We start from the raw sequence: 20825 nt of genomic DNA, 5'->3' as shown, positions 1-20825 counted from the left end.
AAAGAGCTTCAGGCCTGTGTCAACGCATGTGTGCCCTTCTCGAGTAAGTAACATAACTGAGATCGCACTCCTTCGCTTCTCACTGGCACCGGCACCTCCGCGTAATGCGGCGACCGGCGGCTGCATCGCTGCTGCCTGTGTGCATGACTAATGCAATTTGCTGCACCCAGCTTGTTGCAGCCTGCCTGAAGGTAAAAACAAGTTACAAATGCAAAAAGGGGAATAATGGTGCGTTGAAAAATTGAGCTAGGAATTGTGATTAGCGCTGGTAGTGAAAGCGACGACCCAATATCTGCATCCAAGCTAATATCTGCGATATTTGCATCCGAGAAACCAAAGTCAGCCTCGAGTTGTTGGGGGAAGCCCCTTTCTAAAGCTCGTCGCAAGCGAGCTTGTTCTGCTAGTTTCCCTCAGACTGCCCGATTGTAAGGAAAGATTGTGTGCATCTTCCATTCCACAGAATACTTTCTGGCCTGTATCTGAATGGGAACGAAATGAGCTCGTAAGGCCGAGTGGCCACCCGAGCCGGCACTCCTGAATACGACGTCATCTACCGCCGGCCGATCGCGAAAGGCAGCCAAGGATCTGAATGAGCCCTCGGGCAGGGTTGGTTGTGTTGGTGAAAAAAGGTGATGTAGGTGTATTTACACATGAAATGAACTAGTTTTTTCGAATTCAGCATGAAGGAAACTCTAAAGTACCGTATTTACTCGCGTAATGAACCCACCTTTTTTCCGGAAAATTCGGCATGAATTTGGGGGGAGGGTTCATTATGCGGGAAAAAATTGCAACAGTTTTAAAGGTTGAAATTTCATAAAATGAAGTTGCTAAGAGAAGCACTGTCAGAGCCTTGCCATTTTCGTAAAAACAAGTAGGTAATTATGTAATCAAATTTCTTTTTTATTCGCAACATGCTAGCGGATCCCTACTCGTGTGCATCAACGCACGCTCCACCACCTTCAGTTTAAATCCGGCTGTGTAGATCATGTACTGGCCCATCGTACGGCGCGCACTAGGAGCACAAAAAAAGGTCGGAACACAGCTGAACAACGAAACCACGAGTGTAATGGCGAAGTCGCGGAACCTCAAGAGCAGAGGAGTGCGGAGTACGCTTAGTGCTTTGTTCGCACACCGCCAAAACCAGCCATAGCAACAAAGAGCAGGGAAGGAGTGTGGAGTACGTTTTGTGCTTTGTTCGCACGCAGGAACGTTTTTACGGCGCAAAAAGGTTCGTTTTGCGTTCAGAAGGTGGCGCTCCGCAATCGCGCAATTTTTAAATTCTTAGCCACGGCATTTGCGCTCACGTCTCTTGCTACCGCCGAGATTTCTTTTCGTTGGAATGCATTTTCAGCATTTCTGCGCGTACTGTAGCGCGATATCAAGTTACTATGATGGTCTAAGGGATCAGGAACCATGCTGAGATTAAAACATATTCCCACTGCATTTTTTATTCAAAGTGACAAAAAAGTAAATTCTCAAGAAGACAAGTGTGGGGGGGGGGGGGGGGCTTAATTACGCGAGTGGGTTCATTACACGAGTAAATACGGTAATGCCCCAAACAAAATTTTTTTGAAAAGCTCTTCAGGAGACTGGCCGACTCCACGGCAGAAATACAGCAAGGACTCGTTGAATTGCAGAGATGGCCCTGTTGTCTGCAGCGGAGGACTGGACTAGGGGTTCCTTGTGGAGAATAGACTCGCTGTCTCTTTCTGTGAATTGCTCTTTTAAAAAATTTAATTCTGCAGCTTTGCACAACTGTATATTGTTTTCTGCTGAAATGCTAAACATCAATAAAAAAAATATGAATCCTTGCCCAGAAGGAATTTAATTAAGCAAACTACACCCTCACTTTTTTTTCCCCCGTTTGAGTGGCACAAGTTAGCAAAGTGATGTTCACTGGGAAGGCCCCTATAGGCACGCAATACGAGAGAAAGGCAGACTCACATTGCAACCCTTGAGCACAGCAATGTGGTAGGACATGAGCTGGAGTGGGATAACAGTCAGCACGCCCTGGAGGCAGTCGACTGTGTGAGGCACCTCAAGGTACTTGAATGCCATCTTCTTGGTCTCTTCGTCGCCCTTCTCGCAAATGATGATGGGGCGTCCATCACGGGCCATCACCTGCGGTGTGAGCAAGATTTCGAGTGCTGCAGTTTGAGGTACCATGCCTGGGATGCATATAGGACAGACCCTACTTCGACTGCCAGAACACACAAGTCTTTCGGATTGTTAAGGGCAGAGTTTTTTTATCTCGCCCAGAGGGAAATCTGTCACTGGTATCAACATGATTCACCAAAAGAGCTCTGGGACTTTGAGAGAATCATAGGTAATGTGTAATCCAGTATTTCTATTCCTGTTAATTGCTTTGTGTCTATGCTTTGCAAATTAATTTATTTGAAAAACCAAAAGGAAGTGTTGCGTCACTAATAAACCATACTGTTTGAAAAAAAAAAAAAAAGCTTATTTAAGCCTTTTAAGGTTTGAAATAAATGACACCCTTTAGAAGGAAAAAAAAAAAAAAAAATCACAGCCCCTTTTCTTAAAAGATGTTTAAAACGCTAAGCATTTCCCAATGCAACCATTTCAAAAAACACGAGACGATCAGAGTCAAAGTCAAAGTCCAAAATCCACACTGCTTCGACCATATCAGAATGGCGCAATCCGATAGATGTTGGCTTCGTAACGCGGGGGACCCAGGTTCCATTCAAACCATGGGCAGAGTTTCTTTGGCGCTTGATGTGCCTTTGTGGAAACCCATTGTGCAAGTTGGCTTTTCTTCAGTGCATTTAGGGTGTAACGATTTGGATTTGTACTTGGACAGAGAAGGCTTCGCATTTCAACCATCTTTCACTTCACCACGGTATCATAATTGTCAAAAAAAAGTTAGCTTTCCTACAGTGCATTTTCGAGCAAGGAGGCATAGAAAGCTTTGCTTAAAAAACAAAACAAAAAGAAACGTAAATGCCTCACGTTTGCCATATGCCCCCTAATTCAGCGTGTCACCATTGATATGTTTAGAAATGATGAATATGCCGAGCAGAGCATTTTTTTGCTGTTAGTGACAGCACGACAAAAATTAATTTGCACAAAACGACCAAATTGCTGCAGGTCTGGGGTTAAGCACAGTGCTCCTGAATTCAATGGCGGCAGCAATTACGGTGGTTTACATTTCGCTTCTTCAGACTCTGCCTGTGTCGAAGACTACGATGACAGTAACATTGATTGTTACTGTGTTTGCATAAAATTTTGTCAAATGACTGGCTTAGCTCTTAGCAGCTTTCAATCCACAATGCAATTTGTTCAATCTGCTACTTGCTGTTACCCTGCAGCATTAGCAGTGGCAGAGGCTGTTTTGTTGGCAGCCAGAAGTTGGGAGATAAAGTGTCTTATCCTAAACACAAACACAGACTTCTCGCATGATATAATCCTTGCTGAAACCTGAGAAGTTGGTACACTGCATATGCTGCTGATTGGCACATCACCCCTTGCCACTCATATTGAAAGATTCTACAAGATTCTACAAGACTCATATTGAAAGATTCTATTCTACAAAGATGCCTTGGCCCTGCGCATCGCAATGCTGGGCAGTAAGCTCTGCAGCTCTGAATTCACGAGACAGGGCACTTTTATTCCACCATTTCAAGGTACAGCTGATGCAACGCAGGAGCAGGCTGAAAACAGAACAGGGGCGGTATTCTCGTAACTGTCCTTTTTGAAAACGTCCCTTCTGCGTCCCTTTCATCGTGACGTGCTTCCGGTTAAGCAGTGGGCCTTTGATTCAAATACCGTAACTGTTCTTGCAAACGCATTTTAAAGAACTGAAACCGTATCAGAGTATCTTATGTGTTTATTGTCCCGTGAGTGAACCAACAATAAGGCGATGAAAAATCGTCTGCTCCAAATCGTCTGCTCTGAGTAGCCACGGCTCATAGCTCCACTGTGCTTGCATGGCGTCACATCCGGGTGTTCGCTTTTAGCCAATCAGGGCTCGCTCAAAAAGGACACTTTTGAAAGAGACACAAAAGGGACAAAACACGGGAATGCCGCCCCAGAAACTTAACAGTGTCAACATCTCGTCAAGGAAGCTTTATCTTGGTGTATAGGAGTGTCAAGCTGGACCCACGTTCGTTTTTCTTATGTGCCATATACAAATCAAAAGAACATTACAGGTTAAAACAAGGTCAACGTTGCCCTGATTTGCACAGGAAACCAAGTGACTCTGGGACTACGACAGACCACAGCTAGGCTTATCTAGAGTGTTGACCATGGAAGCTTTAGGGGTTCCACGTTATCACCACGCAAAGAAAAATTGGATTGATTGTAGGATGTAATGCGGTGATGCAACGCAGGCGATGAGGCACGCCATAGTGGAGGGCTCCGGAATAATTTTGACCACCTGGGGATCTTTAACGTGCGCCGAAATCTCACACACACGGGTGTTTTTGCTTTTCGCCTCCACCAGAAAAGCGGCTGCCACGGCCGGGAATCAAACCCGCATCCTTTTGCTCAGCAGCACAACGCCTTAGTCACTGAGCCACCGCGGCGGGTTACCATGCAAAAAGAGAAGCACCAGGGCTAAGTTGACCCAGTGGCAAAGAGATAAGAGGTGCTCCATAAAAGCCCCCCTCCTCTTGCTGTTTAGCCGCACGTCACCCTAGCAGAGTGGGCAAGCCCATCGCTGCCAGCAGAGAACGCTGGTGCATGTTTGCGGCGTTCGACCGTACACACTAAAGTTGTGGGAATCCTTTAGACCCCCTTTTCCTCTTCTCGCGCGCGTTCACCCGCTAGATAAGTCACGTTGCTACGTCAACTCGTGGGCCAATGCGGCAGCGGGCACGAACTGCCCCGCCACTGCCATCGTTCCTCCTAACCCAGGAGCCTGCCTCCTTTCCTCCACGCCTTATAAGCGCGGTGCGCGCACTTCGCTGGGGAGAGAGGCGCAGCTCGTCCTCTCTTCGCTGCTCAGTCCAGGTCGAGGCCTGCCTTTAACCCCGATCGGACACGCAAGGTAGGCCTATTCCTACCTTGCGGGAAACCCGCGTGCAACATCGGCCATAGCCGCCGATTCAGGTGGGGCCTTTAGGGACACGTTGGTACAGTGTAGTTCTTAGCCCTGTCGCGGCAATCAGTATGCGCTGTACCATTGGGCGAATAAATCTCCTGGTCCGTCCTGGCCCTTTGGAGCCTGTCGTCGCTTTGTCAGTGAGTCGAGTCCTTCGCGGCATCTCCTTTGGGGATGCCACGAACTTCTTTGGGGGATTTTGGCTGGGGCATTTCGTGGCCGCGATGAAACCCCCTGTATCCCACATTGGCCCCCTTATTCCAAAAGGTGCAATACACATCCAGTGCCTAACTCGTTCTAACTTGTTGCAAAGAATACATTTAGGATGGGTTTTAGCGGGGCATTTCTTGTTTTCAACAAAGAATTATTTCATGAATCTGAGTTAAATGAAAAAAACTGGTCATTTGCATTTAACTGGTCATGTGCATTTTCGAACTTCCAAATACTTAAAAAATTTCAAATAAATTTTAACAGGGCTGTTCGATTTGAAGCCAAAACTGTTATGTTAATTTCCTTCGATATTCAAAAATTTCCAATCTTTGCACACCCCTAGCATTCAGATCTATGGGAGGTGAACCAGTAATTACAAAACTGCATTACATCCAGTCCCACATCGTAAACAGTCATGTTATAAATTGTCTGCACGTAGTAACAGGGACAACTTGTTGGGTAGATGGCAGGTACTTGAAAAAGGAAGAGGGCCCATGATGACTACATTGTGAAAGAGATGGCACAAGATGTACGCGGCTTTAAACATGAGAAAAAGGGGCCGACAGCAAAGTTGTGCCACCCACCTGCTGCAGGGCGTTCATGCACTTGGGGAAGACCGGGTCCCGCGTGAGCACCATCATGACCGGCATGGCTTTGTCCACCAGGGCCAGGGGGCCGTGCTTCAGCTCTCCCGCCAGGATGCCCTCCGAGTGCATGTACGTCAGCTCCTTGATTTTCTGCATGGGTGCACACACACAGGGCAGTGAGTGAGGTCTTCGGAGAAACAAACTCGCCTGCAAGCTGTTCACTCTGAAGGAGGCATGCCTAAGGCCACAAGGCTTTTCGATCAACACTGTTCCTTCTAAAAAAAAGAATGACCCTTTGGTCAATTGTGCACATGCCATTTGGTAGCTGGCATGGCAGAATTAAAAGTAGATCTTAGATTGTAAATACTGCTGAAGTTATCTTTCAGATTAAGTTTCATTCCAAATCCGTTTTTTTTTTTTTTTCTTCCACCAGTCACAGTCCATTCACTGCTTCCTCTGAAATGTTTTAATGCGAAAGCAAATCTGACGCCCCTAGCACACAGATGGCACACCAATGGTCGATGGCTCAAAGAATAAAAAAACAAGGTAACAGAGTTAAGAAAAAAAAATTTGTGCAAATTTGGGTCTGGGTGGGGTTACAAACCGGGGATTTCCGGAATGAGTGGCACGCACCCCAAAGACCACCAAAACTCGACTAACCTAGTTGAATATAAGCGTTTTGTAAAGGTGTTGAATACAGTGTTTTGAAGCCTCCAAATTATAAATGCATGTTGGATGCTTGTACAGACGCCTACGTGAGTAATGGTAGAAAAATAGTTCCAGAAGTAATTAGGCAATCAGTAAAGTACGTCCCTGCTAAATGTCCTCTTTGCTTGGCAACGCAAGTCTGTGCATGTCCTAGTAACTGAGAAAAGAAGAAAAAAAAAGATGCCAAGGGGATAGGAGAAAGATTGACCCAGTGAATGCATTGTGGCATTTGATAGAAACGTGGGTTAGTAATTTGAGCACTAATTACAGAATTATCAATAGGCGAGTAGAAAAGTACGTCCCTGGTAAATGTACTCCATGCAACGTGTGCCAAGTCATGGTAAAAGAAGAAAAAGATGCAAAAGGTGGAGGATAATGACAATAAGAGGACGTGAGCTTGTTCAGCAACCTGCTACTCAAGCTTTTACAGTCACTAAATGTGAACCATAAGGAGTGCTTACCTGTCCTTTGTTTGTTCAGTTAGTTTTAAGTTTTTTTGGATCGATACAATATTCGCCAAACTAAAACATGCATTATTACACTCGCTAACAAAAACCCGCTAACACGCTAACAGGTTGTTTTTTTTTCCTCTGCACAATCATGGTCAAAATTTGGAAACCACCGTGATGGCGGCAATTTCAGGGAATTTCTCTCCCTGCATGGAAGCCCCTGCAACAGTTTTCAACACCTGAATGATTCTTGACTTCATGGATGACCTGATATAAGCATGCAACATGGTGCACCAACACAATACCAGCGCCATCAATGGTCACGACATGACTGCCGCGCCCTATGGCTGTAAACAAGCCTTCACAACGGCAGTTGCTATAATAGAATGGGCTAGCTTTAAGAGGCACAACACTGCAGGATTATTTTATGGAAGTGAATAAAGACAAGGGAGCTAACCAGTGCAGGGGCATGCACGTTTTTTTACGTCCGGGAGGCTTGTGGGAATGTATCGCACAGCTGAGCACCCGCTACGCAAATCTGAAGCGAGAGTCGCACATTGTTACAGTGTGCAATCTTTTTGCAGTGTGCAACCTAGTGTGTGTTAAAGTGTGCTACCCATTTGTAAACTACCAAAGATTAGTACTACTGCAAATGCAAGTGGCCTATTTAAACTTTGAAACTTGATGGATGGGTGCGAATTTGTTCTATAAAAGCTATACATTTTCAAACTAAGAATTCACCTCTACACGATTCTTTATGTGGAAGATGTTTTTATGGGCACATGGAACTATCAATTTTTTTCAGGTATTCTGTTTACTGCACCGCAAATTGGCGAAACAAACTGTGGCCAATAAAGCCCAGGACTGAATGAGCGCAATGATTAGATGTTCCTTTCTTCTCTCATAATTATCAGCAGTATCCTGCCTGCAGCTCGCTGTCCCAATCACCGGCATCAGCAGGTAGTCGCAGTTAAATTTGGTGGCCGAAGCAAATGACAGTAAACTTTGATTGCTTTTAAAAATGTCTGGTGCTAGGCTAGCAACTTGCAAAACATAAAAGACCGCAATCATGCAGGACATTTTCTTCTGCTCAGAATCACTCCCAACTTCTGAAATGTTAAAAAACTATTGAACAGCCCATATAAATATAGAGACTTGCATGTGACACCGCGATCAGCAAATTGTTGATTACGGCAGTAAAAAATGGTTTGCGCATTCGATGGAGATGTGGGATCGATCAATGCACTGCTGACAAAGTTCGTACTGCAGATCCTTGACCACTTTGACAGCTGCCATTCAGTCCTTCAAGTTATTAAAATTAATATATTTGTGCACTTGTGTTACGCACGTAGGCAATGCCATGGCAAGAACGTAATCAACCCTTAGCTACATGTTATATATACTTCCTAATGAACAGTTCTTGTTGATCTTGAAAGTGTGCCTGTGATGAAAAACCATGCTTGTGTTCCTTGAGCACAATTCAAGTTTTCCTAAGTACAGCTGAAAATGCAACAACTGGCATGAGACATCGCGAAAGATCATTTTCACTGCTGCTGCTACCCCTGTGGCCAGCTCGATCCCTGCCATGCATTTGGTCTGCAAGAGTGCAGCCACCATCTTTTCCAATGTGTCCTGTCACTGCGTGGCTGCTACGTGGAGAACGAGTTAGCTGAAATAGCCACTCTCGTGGTCTGTAAACTTTCACCGTGACTGTGCAGCAAAATGATGTTTTTTCAATATCCCAAGAGCACGTACTTTCTGACAAGCTTCACTGAAGTAACCCCTCACACTTGCCTCTTTTGCAGTGAACAAGAATGTAACATCATTCTGGGCAACAGCACGAAAAAGACGTGGACGAAGGGAACGGACAGGACGAGCGCCGACTCACAACTAGTTTATTCACGGGATCCATGCGGAAAATAAACGTTTACAACAGGAGAGAGAGAGAAAAAAAAACATTCAAATCAAACACACTCCCTTGTACACCCTCCCCCACACATCGTCTGCACTCAAAATCTTAACATGAAACTCATGAAGAATGAACAGAGGGCCACACCGGGCTGATAACTGTGATAAAAAACATCGGGACATCAAGCATAACGGCACATGCTAGCCAAGTACCAAGTACACATATTCTTTGTCGCACAGCGCAATCGACATTTGGCTTACACAATTACAGTTAAACCTCGTTATAACGAAATTGAAGGGGCGCCGCGATTTGCTCGTTATAGCCAATATTTCGTTATAGCCGTAGCCGACATTTACTGCAAATATTATGCATTGTAGTTACCTAAAACAAAAAGCGGGCGAAATAGCATCTTGCTGCACGGCGATAGTCAGTAAAATAAACACATTCCGGAGGTAAAAAGGAAAAGTCACGAACCTACTTTATTGCAGTACAAAACTCGTATTTCAAACAGACTTGGTTACGAAGAAGTCCGTAATTGGACATTGATGCACCTTCCTGATGCGGGCGATGGCTCCCTCGGCTGCGGCCGCTACGTTCACGCCATCTTCGCCGCCCTCGTGCCCGCCGAAGTAGCGACGCAGCACGTCCACCGCATCTAGTGCTTCCGACGCCGTCCTTAGCGCTTCTTTTCAAGCCATGTGCAACAGCGCTGACGATGGACTCTCGGTTGCTCACGATGGTGGACAGCGTACTCGTCCACACGTCAAAGTCTCTTGCCACCTTACCACGGAGTGCACCTACATTCGCGCCCGATGCGACGGCTTTTATCTTAGCCGTCTTCTGTTCAAGCATGATGGTCTTTCGCTTTCGCTTCCCGCCTGTCGCACTCGCGTTGTTGGAATCACGCCGGCTGTACGATAAAAGATAAGGCTGAAGACTGCCAAAACCCACGCACACATAACTACGCCACAGAACAGGGAGGGGGAGAGGAAGGCGACGCAACCGCGCGCGCCGTGTGCATTGGGGTATGGTGGCTAGAAATGGGGTTCTTCTCGGGCCGGATAGTCCGCGGATTCCCCGAAGCCATAGGGATACGTGGGAAAATCGAACGTCGGACTGCTTCTCGGGGAGCCCGCGGTGAGTCCTGCACTGTAAATCGAAGGGCCCCATTGTCTGCATGCCGTGCGCAGCGAGAGGAGGGTGGGGGCTTCGCGGGCGCAGCGTCCACATGGCGCGCCAGCCAGCTTCGCGCGCGTGGCGGGAGTTTTGAACTGCTAATACAGTTGCCGCGTCACGCACTGTCTCAAATCCGCGTTGCGCACTGTTGTAAAATTTGCCCAAAATTTGATTTCTCAGCGAAATTTGTTCGTTATATCCCGTAACGGGTTAATTTTACCTCGTTAAAACGAGGTTTTAAATACATTGGTTTCTATGGGGACTTTCAAGGGGAATTACGATTTGCTCGTTATATCCATTATTTCGTTATAGCCCGTCTCGTTATAACGAGGTTTAACTGTAGCTCCCAATTTCCTGATGTGAAACGCTTCAATAATTTCCCGGCCTGTCTGCCTGGCGTGTCTAGAAAGTACGGTTGCTTCTTTTAGCAAAGGATAGCAGCCGCATGCGCGGCAGTGGTCTGCTAGCCGGGAGTAGGCGGTTGCTTTTAGCGACCTATGCTCGCCTAGGCGAGTGTTGACACATCGACCACTCTGACCTACGCAGCTCTTGCCACAAGACAGAGGAAGCTGATAAACTATACCTGTCTTGCACGGAACAGACCTTGGTCTGTGTTTCACACCCCAGCTACCCTTTGTGCGATTGCCCTCTGCGCAGCTGCACACTTGAGCACAAATCTTGGTAAGCTTATGTGGCGCAGAAAAAAAACCACACCAACACCATAGTGCTGCGCTACAGTTTTTTGCCCATGGGCCAGCCTATGTGCGTATGGAACAACAGCAAACCGTTCAGGCTTCACAGCAGGGCCCAGAGCGTCGGCCAAGCCCGAGGCCGGGAGGCGCTTAATTAACCAGTTTTTCACATGCGCGTGACAGTACACGACGTGGGAAACCTGCGCATTGTAGCTGGTGAACTCGCTGTTGAAAGATTTCAGGAATGCTGTGTGGGCACGACTTCGTTACAGCAGCTTTGAGTGATGAAAAAGCTATACCTTGCTCGATTCTTCACGAGTTTCATGTTAAGATTTTAAGTGCTGACGATGTGTGGGGGAGGGGGTACGAGGGAGTGTGTTTGATCTCAATGGTTTGTTTTTTTCTCTCCCTCTCTCTCTTCTGTTGAAAATGTTTATTTTCCGCACGGATCCTGTGAATAAACTAGTTGTGAGTAAGCGCTCGTCCTGTCCGTTCGCTTCGTCCACGTCTTTTTTGCGCTGTTGCCCAGAATGACGCCATACCAACTTGCCCAGCTCACCACTCTGATGTAACATCAATTCCACCAAAGGTTGGCCAGATAAGTTGGGGGAAAAAAATGCGAGCCACCAAAAGACAGGCAGCACTGCTTGTGGGCACAAGCCACTACTCCAAGGGAAACCCCAAGGTGAAGCAAACTGAACGGGCATGGCAACTAACCAGGGCGCCTTCCAGGCAGGTGGCATGGTTGTAGCCACGGCCCATGACCAGAAGGGACTTCTGCTGGTACAGGTGCTGGGCCAGCTGCTTCACATCATTGTCCAGCTTCAGAACTTCCTTGATCTGGTCTGGAAGAAGAAGAGGAGTACAGCACGAAGAGGCTCTTTAACACACTCCAGAAAAAATGGCTGATAGTTTCACGATATTGCAAGTGGTGTTCGGAGCAGTCTGCTGTTGTTCATCCCTCAAATGGGCAAGTATAAACGTGACTCCAACTCCATGCCGTGCTGTTTTGACTTCCTCACCTACTCACCTCTTCCGGAAAGGTACCGTAATTATCCTCATCACAGATGAAGGTGTGCACCCTACCACACTACTTTCCATTAAAAGCAGGCCCTTCTCCATGTTCCCCTCGTTAACTATGCAAGGAGTTGGATGACGCCACATCGTTTCTCTCAAGATAGTGATCCCACCCCTCATTTTACCTGCTCACTAACATAAGGAGCGTGTCATCCATTGGTTAGCATCGAGCGAGTCATGACAATGACTGCAACATTTGGCTGGTTTTTGGATACAGACAGATAAGGACATGTGAGAGCATTTGGCAACTCCACCTACCTTGGCTACACATGACCAACATTACCAACATTAGGCACAGGAGGTGCACAGCACATGGCTATGATCAGCAGTGCAATGAAGGGTAATAGGATATCTCCTTTGTGGGCACAGCAGCACACGCCGGTCATCCTCAAGAGTGTGTAATATGGCATGTGCACTTTTCCACCCCCACTCGCTCTCCTCAGCCCAATAGTAACAAGTGTCTGTGCCGCCTTGAGCAAAACCGAAAACGTGCCATTATACACTCAAACCTCGTTAAAGCGAAGTTCAAGGGGAGCCGTAATTATTTCGTTATATCAACTTTACAAGTTTACGGCAATGTATGCTCAATGATCATTTGGGTGCACAACTATAAGCATGCAAAGAAGGAAGTCCCCTCGCGGCCCGCTGTACGTGAGCACGCATGCGAAGGAAACGGAATAGAAGACAAATATTTTGCTTGCTGAATGCGCACACTGCCTATGTTATTTTTCGGTACACGTAGCTAGGAAGGAGTTCGTGCTGCTCCTTTGTTTGGGACATCAGTAGCAAAAGACTACTTTTCAGCGGTGGCCACCACATTGAAACGACGTAGAAGGTCAACTGCATCGACTGCCTGCGACAAAGTTGGCACGTCTAACTCGTGGGCATGGTAGACCACAGCGTCTTCGGCGTCGGTTTGACGGGTGACATCTGTGACAATAGCATTGTCGGTGAGCTCCTTCGTAGTGACTGCATCAGAATCGGCGCTGAGAGAGCCATCTTCCTCGCCCCGCCACGCTGGTCGAGCGAGGAGGCCGGCTCGCTCGGCTGCACGTGGCATGGCTGCACATGGCTATGAGGTCGACACGGAGTTTTAAAATAGCCGGGCCGAACGAGGGTCCGACTCCGCAGAATACTTCATGCACCGCGGTAGGGTTTTTTTCCTTTTGGGAGACTAGTATAGTTCGTTAAATCGATTGACGGGTCAATTTTACTTCGTTACGAGGTCTCAAATGCATGGTTTTCTATGAAGATTCTATGAAATGCATGGTATTCTATGGAGCATCCATGGAAGAACCACCATATGGGGGGTATTGGTAGTTGACGGAAGAGCTTCTCTTTTTGATAAGATTTTCTAGGCGGCCGCGTTGCCGCATGCTTGTGTCCCTTCTGTGTCGTGCTGAATCGTCCCATCTGTCCACGAGTGCCCGGGGCCCGAAGAACTCTCTCGGTGCTCATTCACAGCAGCATTCACACTAACTGCTTTCTGCGCTCTTTTTTTTTTTTGGGGGGGGGGGGGGGGGGATCGACCTACATTCGAGTCGACTTACAATCGTGTACATACGGTATAACCAATAATTGCAGGTTGTGAAAAAAAAAAAAAATAAAGACTAAACAGAGCTTACACGATTTTATTTGCACGCAAGCAAGGTCGTACTACTACTTATTTGCAGAAAACAAGCCATAGTCAGTTAGCTTTGCTTTCTGCATGCAATGTTGGTGCACGTCTTTTTCAAGAGCATCTATAGGTGCTTCAACTAGCTGAGCGAAAATTCCTTGGTGGAAACGAAGTCCCTAAGGGACTGTATCATGCGTTGGGCCTCCTGCGAAGACACTACTCGAGTAGGCTGCACAACAGCGTCGTCAGAGTAGTCACTGTCACCGCTGTCCACAGCACACATCCGCGCAATGATCACGTCTTCATAGAGGCACTCGGATGTTTCCAAAACATCCACCTTGACGTCCCATCCGCGGAAAGACTGAGGCTGTTGAAGAGGCGCCCAGTCCAATTAAACACGGCGTGCAAGTGACAACAACCGAACGTGCGAGCGAGAGGCGCTAGCTTGCGAGAGGGCGTGGGGACCATGCCAAAGTGGCGGCACTGGGAAGGGCGTTCAGAAGGAAAACCGCTCTCCTCCTCCCTCGCTTCCTCATAAGCGGCGCAGTAGACTCGTTTTCCTCAGGAGTGGAGGGGATGAGGCGCATTGCGGCTTGCGGTGCATGTCGTTGGCCGGCGGCAGCTGATATTGTTGGCGCACGCTGTGACCGGATTCAATCGTTATTCGATCGAATATCTGAATGTATCAGATATCACGGCACTGGAGCACTGTAATACGCGCTTTATTTTACCATAGAAAGCATACAAAAGTGGCCGGTGCCATAGTTATTCATCGTTATATCCGATAGATTGTTATAAATGGTATCGCTATAAGTGGGCTTGACTGTAGTAAAATTTTAATGCTCTCCTTTGTCTACCCCAAACATGAGCTGAAAAAATGACAGAAAGGAGTTATATGCACAGCATACCTGGAAGCCTGTGGAGACCTTGAATAATTTCACTGCGTCGAGGTTGCATAGATATACGATCCTCACACATCATCAGGGAGAACATCACGAGCGATATAAACTGACTTGTGTATGCCTGCGACAAGGGAAAAAAGACAGAAAACAAATACAAAGATTGTGAAAGCATAAAATAACACCACAGAGTTGTTAAAAACCGTACACAGTTGACGGTACACAGTACTGAATGTGAGTCTATATAATGCATGATAAAGAATACTGCTACACAACAGTGCTGCAACTGGAAGGCAGCCAAATTAGAAATTAGAGCAAGAAGACTTTTTAATATTGCACATCCACCCCCCGAAAAATAAGAAATTGCCACCTTATATATAGTGCCGCCTTATATATATAGGCTAGTCTGCCGTCCGGGCCAGTTTTGCATTATAATGGCGAGTTGCCGCAGCGATGAAAGCGCACTAAAAACTGCACACCGGTGATCGACTGTGGCATCCTCTCAGTGCACCTTGCAGCACACTCACCACGTTTTCCATTAGGGCATTTTTAAGAATCAAATTCCTCTTCTAACAAAATTCTAACAAAAAATTATTTGTTTACTTACTTTTCTTGCCTGAATTATTTTTTTAGCAATTAAAAGTGAAAAATTAGTGTTGCCTGCTTGCATGTTGCTTTTAGCTGCGGTCGTCTGCACTCTGTGGTGAGCAGTTGATCAGAGGCATCAACATTCAGGGTGTCTACCAAGTTGACATTGTCAAATTCCCCGAGTTTTCTAGGTTTTCCCTAGTCTTTTTGATAGTAAATTTCACGAGTAACACAGAACAGTTTTATGTCAACACGGGCTGGCACCACTTCGCCAGTTGGTGTCACCCTCTAAAAAGAACCTTATAAAATAAAATATGACAAAGTTTGAATGCTAACCAGTAAATTTTACCTCATTCCAAAAGAAAACATAACAGAGTGGTAGTAAAATTCACAGTGAATGAAATATCGAAAAAAAAAATGGTACAACCGTACTGCCATGTTCTCAGCTCGCACTCAATGCATCAGTGCTGTATTTCACTGCCTCAGTTTATTTTGGTTTGGATGAGGGACACCTGCATCTTAAACGCCGTCACGTTAAGTGCCCTTAAACGCTGCATACTTCTAGCATCAAAGCGCAGCGCAGGATGAGCGGGAAGAGTTTATTTGGGATCCACATTGGAAATCAAACACGTCAACTGAACCCTGCTATGGCGACTCCACGTAAAGTTCTTTTGGCGTGCAGCGAAAGCTACGGAGCCAAAACATGCTCTGTCTTTCTACGCAGCGGAATATAGTGCCGGCTTGCAGTTAAAAGTAACACTTAAAATGGGGTACAACGTCTATATTCGATACTTAAGACTTATTTTGAACACAGCTGCGAACTTTTAAAGCTGAAAATTAAAAGAAATGTTTTTCTATTATTACGCCGGATTCAAAACACTCAGATTCGCAACGTGCAACAACTAACTGGAAACCACAGTAGATGGTGCCAGGTGTTCCAGCATAGGATTGAAAGCTACTACTGCCCCTGCCCCTATAGACTCCATTACACTGACACAACAAGCTATCGCGGCGCGCACGCAACGTTTTCTTCCACTTTCAAGAGTCTCGGAAACACGCCAGAACACAAGGGGAGCTGACTTGCAAGCTGTATGAAACTAGTTCTCACTCAAATCAGTAGAGGCATTTTTTTTTACCTGAACTGGCTGCACTGGTGCAAGCACTGCAGCGTATGTTCATTTTTTTTACTAATTGATATCCTCAGTAGCACTCTGCACTGTTCTGCACGACACTGCACTAATCTGCACCAGTTCAGGTAAAAAAAATGCCCCTAGTGACTTCAGATGGCGCCATCAGCGACAGCTCTTGAGGGCTGTCCACTTTTGAATTGCTGATACTAGAGTCAGCATTACCGTGAATTTCCCTTCCTTTATAAAGTACAGCTAATTTTCCCTGATAGAAGCACGAATTCCACGAGCTTTCCCCGAGTTTTTCCAGACTATTCAAAATCCCCGAGAATTACAGGTTTTCCCTGTTTTCCAGGTTGGTAGACACCCTGACATTACTGTTCACAGTTTAAAAACTCGCAATTTATTCAGACCAGAAAAGGGATGCAAAGAAATAATATTCCAGGAGAAGGCATCAAAATAACTATTTGGTTTTCAGAATAGTTTTCAGAAAAATATCGCAGTAGCAAAAAGAGTCAGTCCACTGGGAAGACGTTACAGTCGACCGGTGCGCTGTCTGCCTGAGGTTTTCATCCCCAAAGGGACCTCGCTGAAGGCCTCCGACTGCAGTCTAGCCAGATTTCCAGGGACCACATACTTTTTCAGTTTAACCAAATTCTTTCGAAAATACACAGTAACAACAACAACAACAAAAAAAAAACTAACACTTTTCTTTTTTAATAGGTGCAATGAAAAAACAAGTTTATGACTATAAAAAGGAGGTAACTTAATCCTCCTCACAACATTCTTATTTTAACGCATGTCCACTGTTATCTGCATGTGAAAATTACATTTTAGGTTTGTAAAAGAAGAAAAAAAGTGGTATTATTTCCCCTTTCAAAGGAATTGGTGAAGGCATTAGACGTAAACACCAGGGTTCTAGGCATACACACAAACACAACTCATGTAAGCATAAAGGGGGACCCAAACACAAGTTCTTTGTTTGCAGAGCAAGAAATTTTACCACCTTCGTACCGCCATAACTAAAATGTTTCCATTCCATTGTCAAAAAAGGCAGCAGTTCCCAACCACAAGTGTGCCGTGGATGGTGTGCCGTGACACAAGACATACCATAAAATTCAGAGCAAGCGCCCCCCTGTAGGCAAGTTGGGGAGGGGGTGCTATACCAGAACAACACAAAAATTCAATTTTGCGGCGACAACGATCCCCCGACATAAAAAAAAAAAAAAACACTTAATGCACGTGCACCTAACATTTTGCCGAATAACGTTATACTCGGTTACAACTCAAGAACGGCACCACCTCATGTAGTGTATCACTTCGCCAAAGTGCCGGACCCGTGACGTCAGTGCGCGCGCGTTTTGAAAGGGGTTTGCTATGAATGCGTGATATCGCCTGCCTTGTCTCACGCAGTTTGTTTGTCGTCACTGTAGTCGTTTATAAGCATATTAAGTCCAAAAAATCACAGGAATAGCTCACGCCATGTTCAAAATATTCCCAGTAATGCCCTACTTGCCCCGCGCGGAGAAACATCCGGCTACGGTGATAAGGCACAGCAGCAACTTCCGGTGCCGTTCTTAAGTTGTCACCGAGTATAGTCGTCACTCTTAAAACCATCAAAGAATCCTCTCAGTCAGTTACAAAAAAAAGTTTGCAGAATTCAGCTTGAAGCCCACCCCGGTCTCCTGGTGCCCTGCCAGTCCCCCACGCAGGTCCCCTTCCTCCGAGCCATCCACTAGTGCATTGCTGACGCTACGGCCTCCAAAGAACCATACAAAAGGATCCCCAGGTACAGCAGCCCACGCCGCGGCAAAAAAATAGAGCACATGCTGCCGCCAAAAGAATCAGACACCACCAAAAGGAAAATGAGAAAACAAGGGGGGGGGGGGGCGTTTCCCGTATATAAATCTGAAATTAGCAGTGAATTTAGGGGGGGAGGCGCTTGTTCATAATTTTACAGTAGTACTAGCCATTTGCTGTTGCAGTACAAAGATACCAATTCGTCCGTCCCATTCTAGCCTTTGGAATGTCTGGCTTTCCAGCACAGCTCAACTGTAGTGCAAAAAGCCAACTTTAAAGCACGTGCCAAAACCAGAGAGAGAAGGGGGCACACGGGTCTTAAACCAAAAATGTTTATTTTAACAGTTATGATGATAAAAACTGGAGGACATATGTAGTTTTACAATCTGACTGTACATATAAAATTTGTTTTGGTGTCAAACGAATGCATCCAAATTTATTCGGATTTTTATATTTGATTTTTTGACAGCTTTTGTATAAAAACTGCTAGAGTGATGCAGCTGAACAAGGTGCCAGTGAACTGCGCAAAAATCAAGGAGTGCAATGAGACTAACAGTATCATTCTGTCTTGTCTGGAGCAGAAGTTACGACCATTTGAAGTTTGGGCTTGGAAGATGGGAACCAAAAAAAAACCGGTTCCCCAGGTCTTTTTTTTTTTTTTCCTCCCGAAAATAGTGGGCAACACAAAGTGGCTTTGCCACATGGCACATAGACTTCGTATTGGTTTGATTGATAAATGGCATCTTTTGCAACTGCAAAAGATGCCAATTTGCAAAACAACTAATGAAACAGTGCAGGGAGGTATGGGCTGAGCATCATTCGAAGTCTGAGATGCTCAGAGTAAGATATGTCATGAAGAGAGGTTGAGAGCAATGGTTAAATATAAGTGGACAGCTTAAGTGTTTAAGTATCTCAAGTTAGGTGTTTAAATGTTGAAGTATAAAAAGAATTGACACGCCATTGCTAAGAAAGACTAGAGGGCAATAAAGAATGTAAAGAACTGTGGAGAAGCAAAGACAGCCAAGATAACCAGAAAAGAAGCAGGTCATACAGAAACGAATACATATATAGCCCTTTCAGTCACTAATTATTATATTCCCTGCATAAAAATTCCATACTTGGAGGTTTAGCAGTGTCAAGTGTCTAGAGGTAAGAAAAAAAGTTCAGTCTCTCTAGAATACTTACTACGCAAATGGCGTCACGTCCTCATTCGGAGACACCATTACTCAAACCTGCTTTTCCCTATAAAAATAATAAATATCCTGAGGCAGTTTATAAACAAGGAGGCGAAATAATAATTCCTGCACATGAAAGAGGCGTTTTTAGCCTTTATAAACGATTTACGCCGCAGTAAAAGAGAACTTAGGACGGCAACACACCGGAGCTCCCACGAAACTTGGTGGCGTCCATTTTGAAACGATGTTTACGAGTGCGGTTTCGCCATTCCACATCACATGGTGCTACCTTTCACTTACGTAGGTTTCGAACATCAGCCGCACCGCTCTGCAGCATGAACCGTTTTCTTTTTCACGAGGAAAAAGACGGGGAAAGTCGCGTCTCCATATGGAGACACGGTGACTAAAAGGGATAGAGGTAAAAAAAAAAGGAATCGAAAATGTTAAAGCTGCTCAGAGCAGAGAAATGTAATATCAGAAAGGAAAATTTGATAACTCCAAGGGCGGTGCTTTTGTTTTCGAAACTAGGGCAGGAGCTTTGTGGGGAAGTATATATCCAAAACGGCGGGGCATGCATGGTCTGCAGAAAATAAATAAACGATTCGGTACATTGTGCAGGAATGTGATTGTATCTATCCAAACCCATCATGTGAGGGAATTATTTACCTTCCCGAAAGGCCCAGGGTGTAAAGGTAGTACAGAGAAAGTAAACTACAAGGCTGCAGAGTTGATTAAAAGGAGATTGGAATGCTGGTGGAGGGAAAGCTGAAAGGACAGCTACCACCTGTAATGGACAAAATTTAATTTGAGCCCGCCACTCACACAAGCGGTAAAATTAAAATGGTAGTACAAGATCTTAGTAGTACAACATGTTTCCACCACTACCACCACGTCATCATCCAGTTGCAAAAGATGCCATTTATCAATGAAACCAATACGAAGTCTATGTGCCATGCGGCAAGGCCACTTTGTGTTGCCGGCGATTTTCGGGATAAAAAAAAAAAAGAGAGACCTGGGGGTAGTTCTGCAGACTTCTTGGAGTGCCTAAAATGCCTCCGTCAAGAGCCACTAGTCTCAGGAATGCACCATCAGGTTCCTACTACAGCAGTGGTTCTCACTCGTAGGAACTGCCATACGAAAAGAGACAAAGCGGGAAAGGGGGGAGGGGGGGGGGGGAATTTGTCGGGATGAGGGAGGTATTGACGAGATGAGGCATACTGTCAAGGATATTCGTTGGTGACCACGAGGTCCATGAATCATTGCTTTTATGAATGCCTTATGTGCAACTGGCCTTTCTGGAGGAATTCCGAGTTGTGCAGAAAGTCAACATCACAGCTCATACTGTGCAGAGCAGCCAGGAGGATGCACATGTTTTGTAGTAAAAGGAACCGGTTCACTGTTCAACAAGAGCTGCATGAACCACCTGCTGGGGCCCGCAAAGCCCCATTTCAGAACCACTGTGTACTGTGGTGAAATGTGTACTGCACTGACCTTGGTACTGGCCACACCAATCTCGGGGCCTGCATTGATATGAACACCGCAGTGGCTCTCGCGACAGATACTGGACCCCACGGTGTTGGTGACACCAACGATTAGGGCGCCTCGCTGTTTGCAGTAGCGTAGTGCCATCAGCGTGTCTGCGGTCTCACCTGCGGTGGCACAGCCACGAAAGAACAAAATGTTTGCATTAGAAATGGCCTACACTCCTACGGTACAAAGCTATAAACTAGGCATATGTGGATTAAACT

General features: G+C 45.8%; 1 protein-coding gene across 7 annotated transcripts in view; it reads right to left on the bottom strand.

Moving 5' to 3' along the window:
- Positions 1-20825, bottom strand: part of LOC144145090 (glutamine--fructose-6-phosphate aminotransferase [isomerizing] 2-like) — an 84984-nt gene that overhangs the window by 3060 nt on the left and 61099 nt on the right. For all 7 annotated transcript variants that reach the window (XM_077676585.1, XM_077676607.1, XM_077676620.1 and 4 more), the window contains 5 exons: positions 20569-20726; positions 14397-14511; positions 11511-11638; positions 5857-6009; positions 1945-2121 (listed from right to left, as the gene is read on the bottom strand). In XM_077676585.1, the coding sequence (XP_077532711.1) occupies positions 1945-2121; positions 5857-6009; positions 11511-11638; positions 14397-14511; positions 20569-20726 (731 nt within the window). The remainder of the gene's footprint in view (positions 1-1944; positions 2122-5856; positions 6010-11510; positions 11639-14396; positions 14512-20568; positions 20727-20825) is intronic.

This window comes from Haemaphysalis longicornis, unplaced genomic scaffold (genome assembly GCF_048455015.1).
Source record: "Haemaphysalis longicornis isolate Haplotype H1 unplaced genomic scaffold, Haemaphysalis longicornis Haplotype H1 scaffold_1, whole genome shotgun sequence".
NCBI classification, from domain to species: Eukaryota; Metazoa; Arthropoda; class Arachnida; order Ixodida; family Ixodidae; genus Haemaphysalis; species Haemaphysalis longicornis.
The sequence above is the reverse complement of the archived record's forward strand: the minus strand, read 5'-3'. Positions and strand labels throughout refer to the sequence as shown.